This window comes from Anopheles funestus, chromosome 3RL (assembly GCF_943734845.2).
Source record: "Anopheles funestus chromosome 3RL, idAnoFuneDA-416_04, whole genome shotgun sequence".
NCBI lineage: Eukaryota > Metazoa > Arthropoda > Insecta > Diptera > Culicidae > Anopheles > Anopheles funestus.
Window position 1 is genome coordinate 29,166,304 of NC_064599.1, and position 23,036 is coordinate 29,189,339.

General features: G+C 40.7%; 1 protein-coding gene across 1 annotated transcript in view; it reads left to right on the top strand.

Annotated features, from left to right (window-relative positions):
• Positions 1-22,746, top strand: part of LOC125767577 (5-hydroxytryptamine receptor-like) — a 66,637-nt gene extending 43,891 nt beyond the window's left edge. Inside the window, exons 3-10 of the mRNA XM_049434302.1 lie at positions 13,739-13,977; positions 14,802-15,041; positions 16,512-16,645; positions 17,818-17,927; positions 17,997-18,186; positions 18,260-18,397; positions 18,584-18,781; positions 19,831-22,746. Of these exons, the coding sequence (XP_049290259.1) occupies positions 13,911-13,977; positions 14,802-15,041; positions 16,512-16,645; positions 17,818-17,927; positions 17,997-18,186; positions 18,260-18,397; positions 18,584-18,781; positions 19,831-20,541 (1,788 nt within the window). The 5' untranslated portion in view covers positions 13,739-13,910 and the 3' untranslated portion in view covers positions 20,542-22,746. The remainder of the gene's footprint in view (positions 1-13,738; positions 13,978-14,801; positions 15,042-16,511; positions 16,646-17,817; positions 17,928-17,996; positions 18,187-18,259; positions 18,398-18,583; positions 18,782-19,830) is intronic.
• Positions 22,747-23,036: the final 290 nt, after the last annotated feature.

Below are 23,036 nucleotides of genomic sequence, written 5' to 3' on the forward strand. Positions count from 1 at the left end.
GGGAAATTGTAAAAGAAAGAGAGAGAGAGAAAGATAGATAGAAAGAGTGGTACAATGTGAAGGAAAGTTGTTTAAATGTGTTCCAATGTAAGATTCAATATCCAAACAGTTTAACAAAACCAGAAAATATAAACAAAAATAATTAACAGCACATAACAATGTGATAAAGAACAATTTACTAAAATACGAAATATAATGAAAAATATAATAAAAATAAACATTCATTATATGCACTAAATAATAAAGAGTACTCAAAGCAAGCACTAAAGAGAAGGAAGATAAAACTCAAACAATCGCGATTAAAAATTATCATTCGGTGTTCGGTTCTGTCATTTTTACTAAACTACAATTGTTCTTCCCCCCCGGGGGGTGAAAACGACACAGCAGCACCAGCAGGAACAAATCATAATCAAACGGTAATAAAACCCCTGCAGCATCCCTTAACATACGGAACTGTGCCGGACGAGCCACATTCACAACAGGGTGGAAATTCAATTAACATGCAATACCAGACCGATTTTGTAGCCGGGTTTTGCTGATTAGTTTTGGTTTTTCACAAGACTTTCCACAGACCGGGCACGATGGTGATTGCACTCGTAGCCGAAAAGCCATACTTTACTGAACGGGCGTGTGCGGGCCCATTGTATACTGTTTTGCCGTTTGTCCCATTCACGAACTTTCCGATCATGTGGCTACCGGGTACCGATTTTGCTTGGTTTGAAGGTAGTTGATAACTTTTCCTTCCTTTCTAGTTCTGTTTCCTGGAACAAGAGAGAGAGCGAGAGAGAGAGCGAGAGAGAAAGAGAGAGAGAGAGAGAACAAGAGCGGAAGAATTGATTTTACTGTTGGTACGATAAAAAGTATTTTCGTTACAAGCGACCATTTTCGGATGGGGTTTTGGATACAGTGTACCCGCTTTGGAGAAGGTAGAGTTTTTAGTGCTAGATTTAACGAGTAGTCTGACCGCAAGCAAATTAATTCTCGCACTATACACATGCACCCTGAAGTTGTACTATCGATCGTGCAAAACCTCTGACAGGTTAAGGTTATTGTGCTCGTTTCCATTGGGGAAATGTTTGTAAACCATCTCGAATGGTGTGTGTGTGTGTGAGTGTGTGCGTGTGTTGATTGGCCATTGTAATAATACACAATTTGTGTTAATAGTATATTGATATGTTTTAATATTCTTTATTTGAATTTATGGGAATTAATAGGAATTTTGATATAATATGTGTAATAGAATTAATTGAATCCTAATAAACTGACAATTAATTTTTGTTTCGCTTGCCGAATGAAAGCTTTTCATCCTTCGATTTCTACATTACTGGAACTGATTAGTACCGGGTGGATTGTAATTAAGGTTTGTTTGATGTGAATGTATTTGGGAAATAATGTTTGGGAAATGGGAAATATCCCCTTTCTCTTCATACTCTATCTCTCTCCAATCTCTCTCTCTCTCTCTCTGCCTTGCACTTATTACGATACTCAGTAAAAGCGATAGTTTAGCATACACCGATAGCCTAATGGATCGGATATGCAGATCAGTATCGAACGAAGCGTGAGAGTAAAATTGCATTCATTTCCTGCGCTAAATTGGTGATGACACGTGGTACCAACGAGCGATGCAACTGTGCAACGAGCACGTTGTTCAATTTAGTTAATCATTGGTATTATTTTAAATTATGCTCCAATTGGTAGTTTTAGGAGGAAAATACTTACGGAAAAGAGAGCTCGAATGAGTTTTAATGAATAATTTCCCGATTATTTCACTGACACTTTCTCCCGGACCGGTTGAAGTAGCACCGAAACACTCACAAGTGAAGCGATAAGTCACTTTACATTATTATTTAACCGTTTTGGTACAAAATTTTCTGTAACCTTCATTAACGGTAATTGTTTCGGTTTTGGGTTGCTTTCCAATCGTCTCCAAGTTTGTCACAAATTGTGTGTTTTTTCTTTCTTTGATCATCTATGTATTTATTTAACCTCTATTCTGTTTACCGGCTCAACGTGCTTTATTGTGAAACTAATGCAGTTAATCTCACTGACACTCTCAATATGTCAGCTCTGGAAGCGACCAGTACCGGTCGGATACTAATGATGCTGGATTTATCATGACACTCGTTGTGGGACGTAAGCGAACGGCTACTTCCATTCAGTACGATGAAACTGTGTGACGTTTTACGAACGAGTTGGAACCCGGTTGGAACGATGGTTGGTAATGTTTCGGTAAGGAATGTACTTTGCTGAGTTAATGAATTATTCAAACAACACTTGTGCCTAGGGCCACACCGATTTCACACCACCCTGAATGGCGGCGCAGGGGAATGGTAAAGCAAATAAAGAAGTGGACGAGTTGGTTTCAACAAGCATCGAATAACGTAGTACTTATTTTATCTCACAGGCAGCATGATCTTACCCTGTTTGACCTCGAAGTTGAAGATGATATTGATTTTGCAGGCGATTGGTAGTACGCTTCTACGATTGAATGGTTTTGAATGCTTGTTTTGGAATTGCTTTTATATTTTTGTTTCATTGTTTTTAAAAAATTCCAGAAATTTAAAACAGAAGAAGGTTTTTTTGCTTTTAGATTTTAGTTTAAATTTAATTGTAAAGTTTGATTGTTTTGCTTATTTATCCATTTTTTTGTTTATTATTATTATATTTTTATTCATAAACTTATGGTTTTTCGGTCTACAATACCTGATGTGTGAAAACTTACAACTTAGAACGTGAACAACAAGTGAAAACGAGATAACAGAATTGTTTTACATTTTGTCTAAGCTACTTGAAGTAACTTCTTATTCGAAAATTATGTACCAAGTAGTTTAAGATTAAATTAAAAATAAATTTCCAGTAGTTGTTGTTGTTAACTAAGTTGTTGTTATCTGCTTATTGTCTGATTCGAGCCGTTTTCCTCGAAAGTTGTGCAAATTGTTTCATTTTCGGTGTTATGAAATAAGTATTTGAAATGTTTATTTATACTATTATTAATTTCCTTTATTATATCCCAGTGAAATAGTTTCCTTTTCATTTTACCAATAAATGGCAAGGAAAGGGAAAAATACCGATGTCAATATATCAAACATACTAATTTAATGACAGCTATGTGATCCTAAGTTTATCATTGTTTTGTTAAAATTAAATGATTATATCGATAGAGCATCTATCGTTTAAAAACGTATTCAATTGTGTCTTTATTTGATCAAAAACCGATCAGGAAATAAAAGCAAAAATAATTGAGCATTGAGCACAACCTCATTCGGAAGACTTGAGCTATCTAACGCCAATTGGTTCGCCATCTGTAATTTTAATTATTCCTTAGCTCATTTTCTGCCTATGAACGATCAACTTCAGACGGAATTAGAAGGCAAAAGCGGGCGTGTACAGTGTGACTAGTGACATACCAAACGAACTATTCATCCAGCACGCATGTCATTCACATGTTAACGAATGTACACAACACATTTCCTGCGGGAATTTTCACAAAAATGCATCCGTCGGTTGTATTTCATGAGCACGTTACAGTGCGCTTTTGTGTCTTGTGGGTCGCCTCGTCCCACCACTCTGTATCGATATGCTGCGATATGTGCGTGTAAAACAACAACCTCACGGCCAAACCAAAGAATGCTTAGCAATACAAGACGTGACTATTTTCCATTTGGAGCATCCCCATTTTTCTGGCAGGCATGGATGTGTACGCTCATTTCCGCTTCGTCTACCCGGGTTTGATTGTTTGATCCACATGAACTACTTGTTTCAAAACCTCCGTTCAGCTATTCGCTACGAAAATATCGATTCCCGCCACTAACGTTTCACTTCAATTTGCCCCTTCAATAATTTGGTCTGCCGTTGAAAGGGTTATTTTTTTGTGTCAAGAAAGGAGAACAAAAACTCTCGAAGCTTGTTCTTTATGAAGAACCGACCATTTTACCAGTACAACCACCAGTTCCTTGGTTCTTTCCTTTCTAAAATTTTCTCTTTCATACAACCTGGTAAAAGTCAACCGTTCGCTCGTTTGGTTAGGGGCAAACCCTAGGATTCTTAAGGTGTCATTTTCTCTGCTCAACGATTGCGACTGACGGCTACCAAATTAGTTCTGGCTCTGTGCCTTTTCTTCAGGTTTTGTGCTGCGAGTAGTTGAGAAAGACAGCGATGGGCCAAAAAAAGCGCCACTGGAAGCGTACAGCAGCCAAACGGGAATGGCCAGTGGTACAAATTAATGTGCAAAAGGTGAGAAAATGGATCGGTACTTAAGCGGGCGGTACCCAAACTTTGATGTGTCAGACAGAAGCAGTGACAGCTACACGGTCGTTAAGAGCACTGAAGGGCGTTCCGAACTCTTGCCCCATAAGCGGGAACGTGTCGCAAACGCTCAATCACGTCCTACTGTTCGGCTGGAATGGAGGACCAATGTTTGGCGCTAATGGTTCGCACACGGCCGAAGACACTTGCTGGAGGGTGCCTAGTGGATGACATTAGCAATTGAGCGGTCCGGTGCTTGAGAACATCAGGCGTTACAACGCCATTTGATGCTCACTCACGTGAGAGCATATTTCCCATTCGTTCAATCACTTTGGTACAGGCCAAGAAATAATTATTGCTGAAATATGTCTGCATGATCGTGTTGCATTGAATTATTTCTTCACTTATCGCAAGAAATAGTCGTAAGAAAGTATATTTATACTTATTCAATCAAGCCAGAAGAACTAGTTCATACAATTGATTCAAACATAGAAAGAACGAAGCATATATACATAACTTTCAGGTATGTCAGGTCTTTAAAATTTTGTTTACTGTAGTCTTGATCACTATGGTTATTAATAGTAACGACATAGTACGTCATACTGTAATCCAGATAGTGGAAGTCAGAAAGAAAGAAGACAGTCATACACAATTGGACATCATTGGCATAATTAAGCCAGAAATCTTTACGAAATGAAGATATTAAGTGGTTAGTTATGTAACTAGAACACGATTGGTTGCAAGTTACTTACCTCAAGAGCCTCCTTATAGACTTGGAGACCTTGATCGATCTGCTAGGATCTTCATAGCCTACAGAGAAAAAGATGAGTTTAGAAACTACAGAGTAAGATGATAGTTCAAAATTTGAGATCTCCTTTCTTGAGGATAAGAAATATCCAGTAGAATGTCCTGATTTTATGAAAAATATATTGTTAGATGTTGTGTTGAGCACCCCTGCAGCATCCGAGGCGATCCCCAAGGCACTCACCGATAATCTAGCGTTATCGTGTTGATGAGTGGCCACCGTTCGGATCGTAGTCGCACGGACCGAAGCGACACTCGACCATTCCCCCACGCTCACGACGGACGTACATTCTTGCTAGTGTTTCGTTTCCTTGCTGATCTCTTGTTAATAAAAGTGGTTCTACCAAATTACGTACATAACATTAGATAAAAGGCCATTAATTACTATTCTACGAACTATTTTATAAAGAAATATTTGACAGAAAATTTCATCTGATCCAGTATTTGATGCAAATGTTAAAAAACAGTTGCATTTTCTCTACTTGCAATATGAAATTGGAAGATTGATGTCCAAGTCAGCAAACGCATCTAGACCGAAGAGAAATTATTAAGCAAAATAAAATAATCTCCGTTAACAAGATTTTTAAATAAAAAATATTTATACTTCAAAGAATTAGGTTCAAAGTAAACTACATTACATTAAACTTTTTAAAGCTTTTACTCACTTCGACGATGCGACAGCTCTCAGTTGCTTTGTCACCAGCGCACTTTTGTCCGTGCGTGTCCAGTCCAGACCAGAGGGTCCAACACTTTCCACTATGCATTATTTGTACGAATCGCAAACAAACATAAAATTGGCAACTGAAGTACGCTTAACCAAACAATGTAAAGCTTCCGTAAATCGATTACATTATACCCGGTCACAAATAATCAAACGTATCGCGTTGCATACATTATTAACGCGCTCCGTTTGCTGCGCCGTCCTTCGGCGTGTAAACATCGCACAACCGTTTACAGCTGCGAATTAAACACCCGATTACAGCGCCATCTCTCAATCAGTATACTCAATGGGTGTGTTCACACCCACCAAGAAGCGCGTAACATAATTTGCTGCCCCATCGTCGCAAACCGAGCTTATAACTGCTGTGCTGAACATTCCCACCAAACACAGGTGATGAATTATGCAAAAACGACAAAACGAGTGTGATGGGTGAGCTTTGCGGTTGGAGAAGGAAAATTGACGCAATCCTTGCTATCCCTTCCTGCTTCTTCTTTTGCTAGGATGCTGAGCAAATAATGCTAAGGGCCAAAGTGGATTGCATAATTTGTGTAGCGACTAGGCTTTGGCACACCAGCATACGCTTACACTCACACAACGGGTTGAAACTTTCCGGGCCCACTTCCTGACTTCTCACACTTCCTGACGTAACATACGGTACAAACATCACACCGACGAAGGGAAAGATTCCCGGTTCCATCTTTTCCCCCCTTTTGTGAGGCAGCAAAAAGGACAAAAGCAACAACTTTAATTGTAATGGAAACCAATCTTCTTCCCAATGCTCGTTTAGGCTGCTGCTTACATAATCGTTCGCTTTCTTAGCCGCCAGGATCGATGATGCCGCGCCCGATGGTCTTTGTCTTTGGCCATACAGTAAACTTGCTTCCTGGGAGAATCGGTTTCCACTGTCCGTCCTGCTGCGAAACGATGCCGATAGACCATCCCTTCATCCATAATGCATTAAACGGCAAATGGGTATAGTACGGACACGTGGTGGTTGAGTTTTTTTGGTTTTGTTCACGCGTCACGGCACCCACGGCTTATGATCGGCGTATTGATACCGAACGGTCCATCACGGCTGACCGCACATCGCAAACGCAATTCGCAAGACAAGAAACTAACCCGAAACCGTAACCATCCATACCGCCGGCACACGACGTATGACGCCGTGGCCTCCCGAGGCTAGTAGTGTGTGGGTAGCGACTGAATCACGGCCCATCGTTTGGTGGTCCCGTACCCGGTTTCGGTCCATAATTTATAACGCTTTATCTCTGGCGGCTTCACCCAGAACCCGGGTGTACCGTTTCAGCTCATTTGATATTTATTTATTTCCTCACATATATTAAAGTGCTTCTGATGATAATGAGCACCGGGACTGACCTGTGCGGTTCCGGCGAATCATTCCACTTCCGGGTGGGGTGTTGATGGGGTTTTCTACATCCCGCGCTAGATAACAATAGCCAACCATTGGCATTCTGCTGGTGTGAAGAAGCAAAATCAAGGTGAAGATTTTAGCCCGAATGTAAACACTTCCGGCTTCCGGGTGGGGTGGGCTAGTAGGGAGAGTGGGTCTTCTTAAGAAGCTTTTCACCGCCCACTAATGTCCTGCTTAAATACGCTTCGTCAAATGGCCTGCCATGTATGGTTGCAAAATGGGTATAATGATAATGCTCGTTCGTTTACCCAACGGAAGTAAGTCAACGTCGTGAAAATTACCTTCAACCATTTCCATTCTTATAATAGGGGATAGGCGTGAAATGTTTTGGGGGTTTTTAAGGACCCGGCAGTCAATTTCTCCCACATGTGCCCCATTCGTAAAAGCCCTTCTTTGTTACTGTTTTGTGTGTGGTGTGATTTTAGTTAATAGTAAAAAGAGAGAGAGAGAGAGAGAGTGAGAGAGTGGGAGTGAAAAAAAGCATAATAGTTCGACTAATAGCTTGAACGAAATGTTTCTCAACACGTCGGCACAATTTATAATCCGTTCTTTGAGCTAATTGATGCATTTACTAAACAAACACATCTTTATTTGCGGCTCGATGGTACTGCCTTGACGGGAGGATTAGGATTAGGTTGATGGATCACAAGATTACAACAAATTAATAATTTAATACCTTGTGGCTTTTGTCAAAACTGGGATTATTGTCGATATTTAAACCAACCTTTTTTGTATTTTCTTTAAAAACTTTCCTAAACATCAAGCTTTTATTTCTTCACAATAACAAACGAAAAACAGATATGATTTTTTTTTTATTTTCGAACAATATTTTGTTACCACTGGAATGTGATAACTTGTTACTAGTTAGCTTATTTTTCCCCTAAAAATATCAAATTCTTTTTCATGTTTTATAGAATATTACAAGAACAAAAATGGAATCGAACAAAACTGAATTTTATTTCAGTTGTGAAAAAAGGCTATGAAGCCAGAAATGGTCGACTTGAAACTGAATTTCTTGAGGCCGAGAAGAGAGAGTGAGACAGAGAAAGAGAGAGAAAGTGAGAAAAAGAGAGAAAGAAAAAGAAACCCCTTATAGGATAGTCAATCCTGCATACGTGGATACGATCTAGATGGGATTTGATATAAAGCTTTATCACGATAAAAAATTAAATGAGACTCAACAATTATATGATAGACAACGTCTGGAAAAGTTATCTACAAACCATATGGAAATCTTTTTCTCAGCAGTTGTTTGTCCAAAGTTTTAAGGGTATTGAGGGATGAGGGATGAAACAATTGTTGTTTCAATATCAATATTACAATAATAAAAAAAAATATTTGAAACATAGCAGATATCAATACAAACAATTGTAACTGGTATTCTTCATACTTTAAGTTCGTACTTTAAGTTGTATTCTTGCTTAGCAGAATTGATTTCTTGCTTACCATCTGCCCTAATAGTAAGGACACCCAAACGGCGGTTTTCAACGAATCATGCATGTAGTATTCGAGCAGAACGTTGAAAAACTATTCCCATATGATACAAGAGTCTTACATACTCTTTCAGCATCTTTAACTGTTACTGTTTCAATTATCTCTACTACGAATACTCATCCTTCACCGCCGTTGCATTGCTTGCGGATCGTAAACGCAACGCTGCATCCGGAAGAACTAATGCTCACCGTAGCGTTAGTTGAACATTTTTAATTTGAGCGCAAGCCCATTATTACCTCGTTGGTATGGGAGAAATATTTACTACAACATAATCACTTAGAATGCAACTCTAACGAGATTCTGATGCTTGAAATTGCACACAGACATAGGACAGAGTATGTGTTGAAACCCTAATGAGAGGTCTTTCTTTCTTTTCTTTTGTGTATGTGTGTGCTCCTTTACTACTTGCGCTAATCAATGGGGATTTCTTCGTACGTCGGTTAACACATGTGTATGTGTGCGTATGTGCCCCGAACCTGTGACAGTTTGTACTGTTGCGGGAATAATGCTTGTTCCGGACTGGCTCCACACAGACGGCACACGACGACCGCGGCCTTCTCTTCCAATGATTATCTTGACCAGAATGACGGATGTACGACGTTGCGAAAACCGGGGCCATGACTTTATCTGTTTTCTGCCGTAAATAATGCCCACCGGAACGGAAGCACCACAGCATGACGTGAATGTTGTTGGATTTATCTGACAAAGGGATAGAGGGAGAGAGAGAGAGAGAGAAACGGAGAGAAAAGAGAGAAAGAGAGCATACCAATAGCCCTAGGGGGAAGTTCTAGGAAGCGAATGACAAAAAAAATGTGTATAAAACGAGCATCATTCGTGGAAGGTAAATTATCCTTCGCTATGCCGTCGCGTTTTTCACAGTCCGTTTCCGTCTTCGCTGTTGTAAGTTGCGCCGTCATCATGCCCTCATCGCCGGTATGCTGGGCGGGCAACTTTTCCGGACATTAGAAAGGGAGTAACCGGTAAGGCTTTTGGTAAGATAATTTTTATGCAACCATCGGCGCTGTTGATGGAACAAGCGTAAATGGATCCGTCCACCCAAAAACCCCAGACGGATGAACCGAACGATGGCGAACTGAAGGGACGAGCTTTAAGAAGCGCACACAATGAAGCAGAAGTCGCAAATTTTCTAACGAAAGCTTCGCTCATCATCATCGTTTACGGTGCTTGCCACGTCCCCCCGAAAAACGCAAACGCACCGAAGACGAAACGATGGACGCGTTTGCTAATACATTTACCAACGGGCGTTGAAACTTCGTCTAGCTGATTTAATTTTCTCTGCTGCACAAAATTTAATCACTCAGATTGAGAGCGTGACCTCGTTCCATTAGTACAACCGGTTGAACGTCAATTTCTTATTTGTTGCCGGTGTTGCTGCTGCTGCTGCTGCCTTGTTGCAAGGATGCAGCTTAAAGCTGGAACTGCGTTGCATCCTTGCCCGACATTTGCACCACTCTTGAAAGCGCATGTGTTCCCATGCACTCTGTATGTGTCACAAACATCTCCATTCCAACCAGCCGAATTGATGCATGCGGGTGTTGTTGTGGGCAGCTTTCATTAAACGTTTCAAGTGCACCGTTTCGTTCTGCATTACCTCATTAGCACTGGAACGATGGTGGTGAATATGTGTGAACATGAAACGATAATAAGCCACGAAACGTTAAAACTCAACCTGCTGGAAACACATGGCTTAGGGTGATATATAATTATATACTCATCAACTGTATGCAGGGTGCAATTTGTGCCCTAAAAGTGTTTGTTGGAAAAAAACGAAAAGTTTTTTTCTCACGAAAAGGACAACTAAACGAATGCATTTTAAAAATGTCTGAAGGATAGTGTTTTACCACAGATCGATTAATCTTTTCATCCTTTCATCAATCGAAAAGATTACTAAATGCAAGATTGAACTTGAATTTGTTTCATTCAATTAAATTATTTACTTTTCTTTTTAAGTCCCAATTTAGTAAATTTTTCAATGCATAATACAAGGGCTTAGAGTAATGGAAATATAGAAAAAACCCAAAAATAAGTAAATAGACATTACAAACGTTTGGTAACGTTACTACCACAGTTTACTATCAATTCTGGTCCTGTCAACCATCAACCGTTCTCGAGAGATTTTTAAACTTGCATATTGGTCATTCCTCGGAAGCCATTAAAAAAGTATCTCCAACGACGAACACTTTTCGTCGACTTCCCGGCGCAAAGTCTTTCGTTCTTTTGTTCCTGGAAAATGTTTCGGCAGAAACTACCGGTAAGTTTGTGCCGAACAGTACCAAAGCTGGTACAGGCGACAGTTGGTAGAAGCGCACACAACGGCTTTCACGTACCTTGGGAAATTAGAAACTTTTCCAATAAATTATCACAAAACCCACCAGCGAAGCGTGGAAGAAGCTGTAGAAAAACGAGTTACCGGGCACTGATGAACTGATGAGCAGTGACGAAAGAAACGACGATAGAATAACACTCGTGATTATGTCGCACCGAAAGCCAAGAAGGACAAACACCGGGGCGCTTTTGTTTTCTTTTTTTTTCAAAGTGAAAGTTTTATTTTTTCTTAAGTTTGTTTTTTTTTCATTCAAAAGACACATCGCTGTGGCGCTTTCCGTTTGCCATGATCCTGTTGATGGTCATCCGTCGCCCAGGTTGTGGTTTGCTTTAACGAAACTCAACAAGAAGGCACGTTCCGGCCAAAAACCGTAAGCGATCAAACAACCAAACAGTACGATCCGTAGGGAAATCAGGTAAAAACGCGACGATGGCAAGCGTTTAAAGATGCACGAGCGCATATTTCCAGGTGTTTCAAGTGGTTGACATACAGCAGCGAAAGTAGTGCACATTCGAATCGGTGGTGGATCATTTGCTTCCACCGGCATGATAAATGGTACGGATGGCGTGATACTGAATCCGCCAAGCCGTGTGAATGTGTGTGAGAAAGACCAGGCGCCTCCATCGTGAAGGCGATATGGCAACGCGTAACGTTTCGCATGCCGGAAGCCGTACCTTATCGCGGTACGAAAGTTATGATGGAACGTGAAAGCAAGCAACCTGGTGAAATTTCTACCATACAATGGTCCGGACGAGCGGCAATAGATGTGTGCTTGGGTGTGATGCATTGCAGTAGCGAGTTCTCCACTAGCAAAACCCTTTTGCCCAGAGATATTCTTCATCGCGTTCTCCATTTTTTCCTCTCTTTTTCTCTCTGGGCACGCTTTACATCGATTGGTTGGAGAAAGTTTTACCACACTTTATGCAATGCGCAACAAAGTCGTCTGCGGCAGGGCGGAAGGCAGTGGGAAATGGAGCTTCGAAAGTTAGTTCCGGCAGATGATGAAGATGAAAGGCACTTCATTCTCGCGATTAACTGCGTTTTTTTTTTTGTTTGCTCTCCCTTTGTTTATGTGCTGTGTATAAGGCGCCTGTATCTGGGCGAATGATTTATTGGGTAACTTCAACGGGATGGACTGGCGTTTTTCTTTTACGGATGACTTTACTGTGAGCAAAAGCGAAGTGTTACCTACAATCATGATCTGTTAATTTTTTTTTTGTGCACTATGGAACTGAAAATTCAAGAAACAATTTACAATTTTTAAGTTAGTATTATAAAGATGCAGGAACGCATATTTCCAGTTGTTGCAAGTGGTTGTCATACATGAGCAACAGTAGTGCACATAGTGTATGAGTGAAAGACCAGGCGCCTCCATCGGGAAGGCGATATGGCAATGTATAGTATTATTATTAACTAAAAATTTTACGCCTTTAAAAGTTTGAACAAAATTAATATTTTCCATAGCAGATTTAATTCTTTTAATCGTTCTTTTCCTGATGATTTTTTGTTCTATTCATGCAGTAAATATGCTCCATTCGTTGGTGGATCATTTGCGTGTGACTGTGTGAAAGACAAGGCGCCTCCATCGTGAAGTCGATATGGCAATGTTAATTGTTAACTAAAATTTTTACGCCTTTAAAAGTTTGAACAAAAGTAATAAGTGGCATAGAAGATTAAGTTATTTTAAGCGTTTTTTACTGATAGTATTTTTGGTTTTATTCGTGGAATAAACATGACCCACGAGCCGCTTGGCGTAGACCTGCCCGTTTGTACCATCAGGTTTTTACTGTCTAAATCCTCCATGATCCTGCACCAATCAATGCCACGGTACCAGCTAGGTATGTGTGTGGTATAGAAGTTTTGGGTATTGAAGAGCACTATGCTACTAGGGTTAGTATCACACTATCAGTTGCCTTTTGTAGTATACTGCCAGTAATTATTAAATGTTCATACATCGTAATACTAACCGGATAAGTCCGTTAACGATAATTCATTTGATGATTATATTGTTCCATGAACTACTTTCGGTAACTCTTTTAGAGGAAAACGGCAGAACAACGGGAACGAACGAAGGTCCTGGTGATCGTTAAAATTTAGAAAAAGATGTATTTTACTGGAATCGATGGATGAAATCTCCTCCCTTTTGGAATGAACTGTTTAGGCGCCCATGATATGATTTAAATAATTTACTCTAAATGGTATATTTGAGTCATTAAGGCTCTTCTACTGTAGGGAGATTATCAATACTTTTGTAAGAAGAAAATGTGTAGTAAGGATAAAAATTAACTAGTTCAAATAATCGAAAACTCAAACGATATTAATACGGGAAGAATTGGCGGTTGTTCGTTAAATCAGATTTTTTTTTGGTCTGAAATTATTAGACGCGCGTATTATCTATCAAATAACAACAGGTTAAGAATTGGCTAATATTAACAACTCTTTGAAGAACGTTTGGAAGGATAAATGCAAGTTAATATCATCTTAATTAATTACTGCAATCCACTCGCTCGAGCGAAACTATCCCGAAACAATTTAATTGCATATTTGAGCATTTAATTAAACATTTATTCATGGAACTCCCCTAAGCATGAGTCATATATCTTAGTTTATTCGTTTCTGATCCTAACGCTCGTAACGACGGTACATAACCAATAACCATCACACTACTAACATGCTTTCATAATTTCGCTTTCAGGTTCGACCGATGAACCGAAACCCATCCAACCGATAGCAAGTGCATCCGCCATCGATCGGCCGGTCGGTTGCTCGTAGGTAGCGCACGTTTCGGAACGCACCCGATGGCAGACGCTAGTGGACGCGCCTTATAGTAGTCGAGCGGACGGCGTTACGCGCACCATTCGCAACCAATGGATTTCCATAAAGCACCACCACCCCGGCCACCAAGCCTGACGGCCACCCTCTCCAAGGCGAACGGTATGTTAATGAATTTGTAATGGATGTTGTAAGGCACGAGTGTGCCGTGTTTTTTTTTTCTCTCTTTCTGGAACAGTATCGGGAGGTATCGTTTCCCGGTCCTCCGATACTGGGTTTTAACGTTTCCGGTTTCGGTTTCGTAGCAGTGTCCTGCCAAACGGCTACGCGAAGGAATGTTCCCACACAGGCTAGCAGACGGCTACCGAGCACGAGAATGTTTGAATGAGTAATCAACTTCAGTAACGACATTTTGCGTCTGGTTACATCATTTTCCTTGGTAGCTCAAACGGACAAGTCACGAAGATGAAATTAATTTCAATGCACAAACCATACATTCCAAGTGTAGTTGTGATCGATTTACGAAAGGTCACAACATTTGTCAATAAAGAAACATACCATGAAAATGATAGTATAATTAACTTTGGCATTCAATCCATTCAATTGATCATAATATTTAGAAAAGAAATGTGCAATAAAATACCTTAATAATCCAGTTTTATACTAAACACAGAGATTACCGAACACGTACTCTTTAATATGTATCAACCAGGAAAATGGGGGATTCGACTTATAATCATACGGCTAGATGGGCATCATCTGATCTTTGTATGCTGGTCCTAACCGGAAGTCGTTTCCTCTCCGTCCTTCTCGTTTCATTTTTCCATGCATTCAACCACCAACCGAACAAACGTTTTCTCACCATCCATCCGGACGGGTTTCCGGTGCTGCCCGGACTGGTGGCAAATCGTCCGCATCATCATCATCATCATCATCATCGTCATCATCTCCACCCGGTTTCTGACTTCCGTCCAATCGTGGCACAGACGTGTACGATTATATATTCATCGACAGCGGTAGTCCCGATTCGTACCTGAGTGCCGACGTCGGCAGCATCGGTAATGAAACGTTCTTCAACGAGTCTGCAAATGCGTTCGCCAACACCACCGACCTCGGGCTGGTTCCGGCCGTCTTCAACGGTACCGCCGACGAACCGCTGGCCGACGTGATCGTGATGGCGATCACCTCGCTCGTACTAGGATTGATGATTTTAGTCACCGTGATAGGTGAGTACGCAAAAGGGTTGGCGACTGGAAGAGGGAGTGAGAGTGTGGATTAAAAATGAAACGGATCAACATTGCGTCCGGTCATAAAATGGCTCATTCGGTATCACCGCCACATGTGAATGTTTTATCCCTGGCATGTTGTTGCCGATGTTTGTGTCGTGAGTTTGTGAATTTGTCAGTTGGTTAAAATACCTGCAAATGTGTGAGTGTGTGTGTTTTGGTGCTTTGGTTTCGTTCTATTTTCATTGCACATGTTTTCATGCATGGTTGGATGAATATTTTAATGACCATCTGGAAGCGTATCGTGTGTCACCGTGTGCCCGATTCATACATAATGCACTAAACTGGATTGCCGTTAATGCGACAAGTCGGATTTAGCAATTTAATGGTTTTGAATGCTTCAATATGGCTGCAATATTTATTTTATTTGCAAAAACCTTGTTTACATACGAAAACATTTGCAAAACAGTGAAGACATGCAAGGCATTTTTTCAACAAATATAAAGCATTTTATTCTACACACATAGTTTGTACTAGAGATGAAAATAATCACTCTTTTCAGAGAGTTGAAATAAAGTGAAAGTGTGGTGATAAAGATTGAAATTTATAACTCACTCTTTGGAGATATATTAAAAATGCTACATCACACTAATCGTTTGACCGCTCTTTTGTAAGTGAGTTTTTAGTCACTCACTCTCACTTTTTCCTTTTCGCTATTTACTCACTTTCTGCACCGAGCAGCTCTCTCTTACGTTTTAAAACTCTGCTCAATACTCCGTTTGAATTTAATTCATGCAATTAAATAGAATGAAAGTGGTTTGTTAATCTATTTTGATTTAAATTACTCTATGAATCTATTACTTATTGTTTATGTAAAATAAACAAATTACAAAAACTTTATACAAATAAAAGCCGAATTTCTTTTGCTCATTAGGAAAGATTGATTTGTATGAAGTTTTTTGTAATTTGTTTATTTTACAAGGTATACTAATTAAATCACATGCTTTTAAATAAGATTTACGACACACAATTCAAATCCATCTTATATAAAATACATTACGTCCTTTAAATCAAAATAGAATAACACAACATTTTCATTCTCGCTTATTGAATGATTTAATTTCAATATTAACGTAAACAAACTCTTGTATTCTCTAGAGCTTTCAAACTGACTGTTACTCAATTTTCCACATTTCTAGTATGAACAAACGTTCATTACACCATTCCTGTTTGATTTGTTGAAATTTTCGTTTACAAATCCAGCTTGCCACAATAATTGCATTTTCAAGCGATACATAAACCAGTCAGCATTTCCCTGAATGTTAAACCAAAAGTACAAACCTCCACTTGTACAGCTACCTTTGTGGGAATTGAGCCAACTTTACCGTGCAACTTGTACTTGTTAGCATTCATCGTTCTTTTCCCATTTCGCTTTCTATCTTTCCTTTTTTTCCGCCTCTTTCCCCACAGGAAACGTTTTCGTAATAGCTGCCATCATTTTAGAGCGTAATTTACAAAATGTAGCTAATTATCTGGTCGCATCGTTGGCCGTCGCCGATCTGTTCGTGGCGTGTCTGGTGATGCCACTCGGTGCCGTGTACGAGGTAATTATTCACAGCAAGCTAATTGTCTCTCTGCCCATCTTTTGTGCTTACTCAGCACTTGAAAAGTCCGCTAAACTATGCCTACCGAACACTGCAATCGGTTTTTCATACATTAAAGGAGTTGAGAAAAAATCTTATTAGAAAGTTTAAAAGTCAAAAAATAGGCGATTTTCTTTTGCTAGATTTAATATTTTACATTTTATTCACAATTCGGAATTATACCATAAAATAAACGTTTTTTTAAACCAAAGCAAAATAAAATAAGCTTTTGTTTTGTGCATTGCATAACTTTAGGCGTACTTAAAATTCCTTAGATGACAATTAATTTGATACATTTCCCAGTAAGAAAATATCAGCTTTACTGGTGAAACAGCGGCTTATTGTCTCTAAAATACCTCCTCCGAGCAGAATACAAGCTTATCCACTCTAAAACTTCTGCTCCGGTTCTAACTCTAGCATCTGAAAGCTTGTCTTATACTTTGAGTTCTACCTAACAGCATCCAGTTACTAGTGCGCTACTGCAGCGCATCCCGTTAGCGCCTTTAAGCTTGTGTTATACTTGGAGTTCTACCTAACAGCATCCAATTGCTAGTGTGCTACTGCAGAGCATCCCGTTAGCGCCTTTAAGCTTGTGTTATACTTGGAGTTCTAGCTAATAGCAATCGACAGATTGAACTAGCCGTCCATTTCACTTATTGGTCCTTTAGCAAAGATCTTCCATCATAGTTTAATAGCTCATACCGTTAGACCATCTAGAGTTTAACATTTGGATTAGAAAGACAGAGTTCAATTCTCGATAGCCTCCAATAGTGTAAATCTGTTAGTCTCTCAAAGTATAATACTGAAATGAAGAGATAAGGCGCAGTTAGTCATAATTGATATGAAGAGAGCAGATTCATCAAAGAAAAAGAGAGAAGAGAGATTAGAGAGAGGAGAGGGAAAAAGAAGAAATAAACTTTTGTTTTCTCCAATTCTACTTTCTGCTTGAACAGCGCTTAAGTAGCGCTCTTTTAACATGACACTTGGCTCTTAACATCGTCGTATAAGAGAATCTAAATTCTGTTAAGCTGAAATTACTGAAATTATACCGCTAAGGAACTTCGATTTAAGAGATGCTTAAAGAAAAAATTCTTCATATTTTCTTACTGGGTTTCTCTTATCGATTGAAACAGATAAGTCGCGGTTGGATCCTTGGTCCAGAGCTGTGTGATATATGGACGTCGTGTGATGTACTCTGTTGCACAGCATCCATCCTTCATCTAGTAGCGATAGCAACTGATAGGTAATGTGGCCTTTCATATAATTAAAAAAAGGGCTCTTAATAAATGCTTTCATACCCACCCTTTCACAGGTACTGGGCGGTGACTAACATCGACTACATACACTCCCGCACTAGCCGCCGTGTCTTTACGATGATCTTTCTCGTTTGGTTTGCGTCCGTCATCGTATCGCTGGCACCCCAGTTTGGCTGGAAGGATCCAGAGTACCTACAACGAATAGAGGAGAAAAAGTGCATGGTTTCGCAGAACATTGCTTACCAGGTGCTGTGCTGTCCGGAACTGTTCCATCGATTGACGTTCCATATCTTACCAAGCGCTTTCCATTCGTTCACAGGTGTTTGCCACGTGCTGTACGTTTTACGTTCCTCTCTTTGTTATCCTAGTGCTGTATTGGAAAATTTATCAAACTGCCAGACGGCGGATACACCGTCGGGGGCCAAAAATACCAGCCACACCGAACAGCAGCAATCAGGTACGGAACAATTAAAATCAATGCACCACCAAGCGACCAAAACGAATTACCGAATAACTTAATCATCTTCCACTCCACTCTAACCACACTTCTTTTATGTTCGTAATTATCTAATTTTGTCGATTATAACAAACCCACCCACTACGGATGCACTACGGATGTGGCACGGCCAAAAAAAAAAAACAGGAGGAAACACCAAAGCCAAAGTCGAAGATACGATTTCACCTGAAGAAAAAGTTCACCAATCCCACCAAGTCGGCCGTTTCATCGCTCGGGCTAGTAGAAGGCAATTCGACCAACACGGTCAACACCGTGGAGGATACGGAGGATAGTACGAACGCGACCGAACGGAAAGGTCTCGAAACGACGTTCAGTGGCGATGAGGTAAGTAACGGCGCACAAGGACGAATCATTAAAATTCAACAAGCCACTTCATTTGAGGTGGCAAAACTAACAGCACTTCGCGTTAAGCACGGGCGGTGGAAAGATTTCCTCCAGCCGAAAACTTTTCGTCCTCTGATCGTGTCGTGCAACGAGCACGAGTGGGTTGAACCAGTTGTTCCGGCTGCTTGTCGCACACCACAGTAGCTGATTTTGCCTGCTGGAAAAGCTATGCAAAAGTATGGTGCCGAATAATTGGTCGATATATTATTGGGTTCGACAAGTGTAGTTGGTTTTCTGTTTGATGAATACTTCAAAAGTGTTACCATTATGTAATGTGGGGAAAATGTTTCAAGTGTTGTATGCAAATATCATGAAATTCATCTCATTGCCTCTCAACATTAGTTATGAAACTGACATTTAATTTATTTTATTTCCTTACTCTGTATAAAATTTTTGTTCCTTCTTTTGTCAAGGTTTTCATAAAAGTTAAGCTTCGAAAAAAACACTTTCAACTAAATAGTACATTCAAAATTAATGATTGCTGCATTTTTGTACTGGCAATTTTCACCAATTCCACTACCTTTCTCTAACGAGCTTGTCCGAAAAACCACAAAAACCTTACACTCAATCAGTTCGATTTACAAAACTGCATCCGGTTGCATCGGTATTTACTGATTCGATTTCGATTGCCCCTTAATCGAACTTACACAAGTACTTTTCGCCCGACGATCGAGAACGATAGTTCGCCGAAAGGAAAGAATACAACCTGCCCCTCGCTGTCGCACAACTTACCATTAGTCGAGTCAAATTGCTGGAATGAAGTACACTTCAGTTTGCGGAAATTTCTACACTGTTTATGCAACTCTCCTGGCATGAATGGCACGAGCGTGAATTGACCAGCAAATCTCCAATCCTTCACAGACTCCACCCATCCCGAGGGGTCGTGATTCCCTTACAAATCGATCGATCAATGATTCATTCCTATTGATGCTGAACCTAAATCCGGTTTCTCTTGTGCTTTCTTCCTTCCCTCCTTCCCTTCACAACAGGGCAACAACACACCGGTGGGTAACAATCAAATACCGACGGTGTCGTACGAGGTCACGCATCAGCAGCTAGCGCAGGCAGCCGGTGGTTCGGAATCGAATAATAACAACCCTCGACCGAACCTGGCCGCCGGCAAAACCAGCCCCAGTGGAAACGGTGGCACACCACTGCCGATAGCTCAACCGAACCAGCTGGCCACTACGCCGTTGCTACCGCACCATCAGCACCAGCCCCAAACGCCCCGGGCACTGCACCCGGAACTACCGGGCCACCATCACAATCAAGCATCGAAGCAACCGCCCACCGTTGGCCATCTGATGGCAACGCCGACCGGTGGGCTGCAGGGTGGCGTAACAGGCGGTGGTTCCACACTGAACATCTCCTCCACACCGAACCCCCACGCCCAGGTATCGAAGCGCAAGGAAACGCTCGAGGCGAAGCGTGAACGCAAGGCGGCCAAAACGCTCGCCATCATTACGGGGGCGTTCGTCGTGTGTTGGTTGCCATTCTTTCTGACCGCGCTGCTGCTGCCACTGTGCGAAAGCTGCTCGATCAACGATACGGTCGCGTCACTGTTTCTCTGGCTCGGCTACTTCAACTCCACGCTCAATCCCGTCATCTACACCATCTTCAGCCCGGAGTTCCGGCAGGCTTTTAAGCGAATCCTGTTCGGTAGCCATCGATCCACCAACTACAGGCGGGGCCAACTTTAAAGCCGATGAACAACGGTTCCGGTTGTGCACAGGGGGGGTAAGTACGCTTCCATCGACAAACACGCGTTTTAACGAGCACGTACATTTTCTAGATGGCATTCAAGCAGATAGACGTGTTTTGCTTTGTAGTCGGCCATAATCGTTAGTGATGGTATTTTCAGAGAGAGAGAGAGAGAGAGAGATTCACCCAATCCGGAGCGGCTCTTTGCTGGTACTTGATTTTTGGAGCATTTGGAAGATTCACGGAATGCAATTAGCAATGAAACAGAATTTTTGCAAATCCAATCATATTTCACTTGTTGCGTTAGAGGATTTGGGATATTCATACGATTTTTGTTTTTGCTTTAAGGTGATAAGGAATCGCGAGTTGAATTGCGGAATCCTGATTTCCAGATTATAATCCCTTGTTGTGCTTAGTGGCATTACAATTTCAGATATCTTTGATGCTCAGTCGTCCTCATACAGCATTTTCAAATTTCAGGATCTCGTTCGAAATGTAATTGATGCTTTATTAAATTTTCACAATTTAAGAAAGATTTACAAAAAATCCATACCGTACTTCACATGTTTCACCACTTGCGAGGAATTCAGAAATTCTCCAATACTTACAATTTTTAGTATTGCTCAAAAACTCCTTGCAATTTCCTTGGAACCTGTAAAAATATTTCAAATAATTCATTTAGCACCGAACACTCTCCCTTGAGGTAACCATTTCTATCACTTTGCGAAAGGATGACCAAAAATTCCATTCCATAAAAATCATCTCAACGGGATAGAAACACACAGAAGAATTGGAAAATAATTGACCATTACGGGGTGCGGAACCCAAAACGGTAATGAACCATGATCGAAGGTCCGATTTCTAAGGATTACCGATTTAAAGATAGCTGATTTCAACGACCGGAACCTTTGGATTGAATTACATGAAAACACTTTTATCCCTTCGTTGCTAATTGTTTCACACGCTTTAGAAGAAAAATTTACTATTACATAGCAATTTTTCTTTTAAACCAAAGTGATTCTGAATGATTTACTTTCTACGCTATATTTCCATCGTTGTTTGTTTGATCGTTTTTTATGAAAGAAAAATGTATATAAATATATATACGGAAGGAAAGAAAAACATTTATAATCTTTGATTTTCCGTTTGACCTTTACGAACAATCAAACAGGAAGAAAGATAAAGCCATTTTTTATATCGATCAAAATCTCAACCATTCTTGACGCGCGAGCTCAGATTGCAAAAATTAATCCGTCTCTTTACATTTCTAAAAAGCACTCCAAGCTTTCGATGCTGTAAAACTGTAAGCAAAACATTCACCAAAAAAAAAAAAAATAAATAAACCATCTTCAAACAGCATCGAAATTCCTTTGCTGATTCTTGCAGCGAGCTGGTGAGTTTCCATTCCCTAGCATCGCTCATTAACTCTCAGCGGGTCACCACACCGGACGTAAACTGGTGGCCCTGATTAGTAGCTCATAAAAGCGGTCCCGAACCCGATCCCCGGGGTGGTTCCGCTTTAACCTCCCGGTTCGCTAAAAAAGGGCACCCGGGGTACTTGTGAAAGGGGATTTTGCTTTTTCATTCCGTATGCCCTAAGGGCAAAAAATTAATTACACCAGCGCCTGAGATCGTATCCGTATCCGTCGCCCGGTATAAGATTGTTGACTGTTTCTCGTGTCCGCACGTTTCCCTCGGCTGCTGGATCCAAATAGGATGGTTGATAGGACGCTCGAATTGCGAAAGATTTGAAAGGGTAAAAAGAAGAAAATGGAGGAAAATAAGGAACGGAAAACATCAGATATGCTACGCAACTTGTTTCGATCGGATGGAAGAAAATCTAAAAGAAGAACAAGCATCCAATAAAGGCTAAGCGATGTTGAAAGGATAGCAGTCAGTGCGGCGGCATCATAACACAAAAAAAAAATAACACACGTCCCAACCTTTACAAAACCTTCCCCACTTCGCAGCCGAACGAAGGGATGTTTTTCATAACACAAAGGACACGGAAGGATGGTTCTGGAAGAATACTTCACCCGGCCCCGGGAGCAAACTATTCAAAACGATATTGCCATAGAATGCGGCCGATCCGATGGCACAAGCATTGCTGTCTTTCTTCCAAACGCCACAAACGGACCTTTTGCACGAACTGCATCGGGATGGAATTGTTTCCTTTTTGCTTTTCCATTTTCCCCTCGTACCCGCCACCCAGCGCCATAGCAGGAAACCGTTATAATTCATTATCATTCGATTTCATCTGGGGGGAAATTAGTAAATTTCATGATTGAATTGAATTCCGTCGCATTTCGTACCGGGCGTCTCCATCATTTCTTCCCAGGAGAAATTTCTGACCCATCGTAAGAAGGTTTGGGATAAGACTCGGAAGCAGCAATCTGTGCTGTGGAATAAAGGAGAAGGCAAATGGTAAATGGTTTTGACGAATGTTTCACCATTTCAACAACAGCCAAGTGGAACAGTCGACAGCAAAACTGTG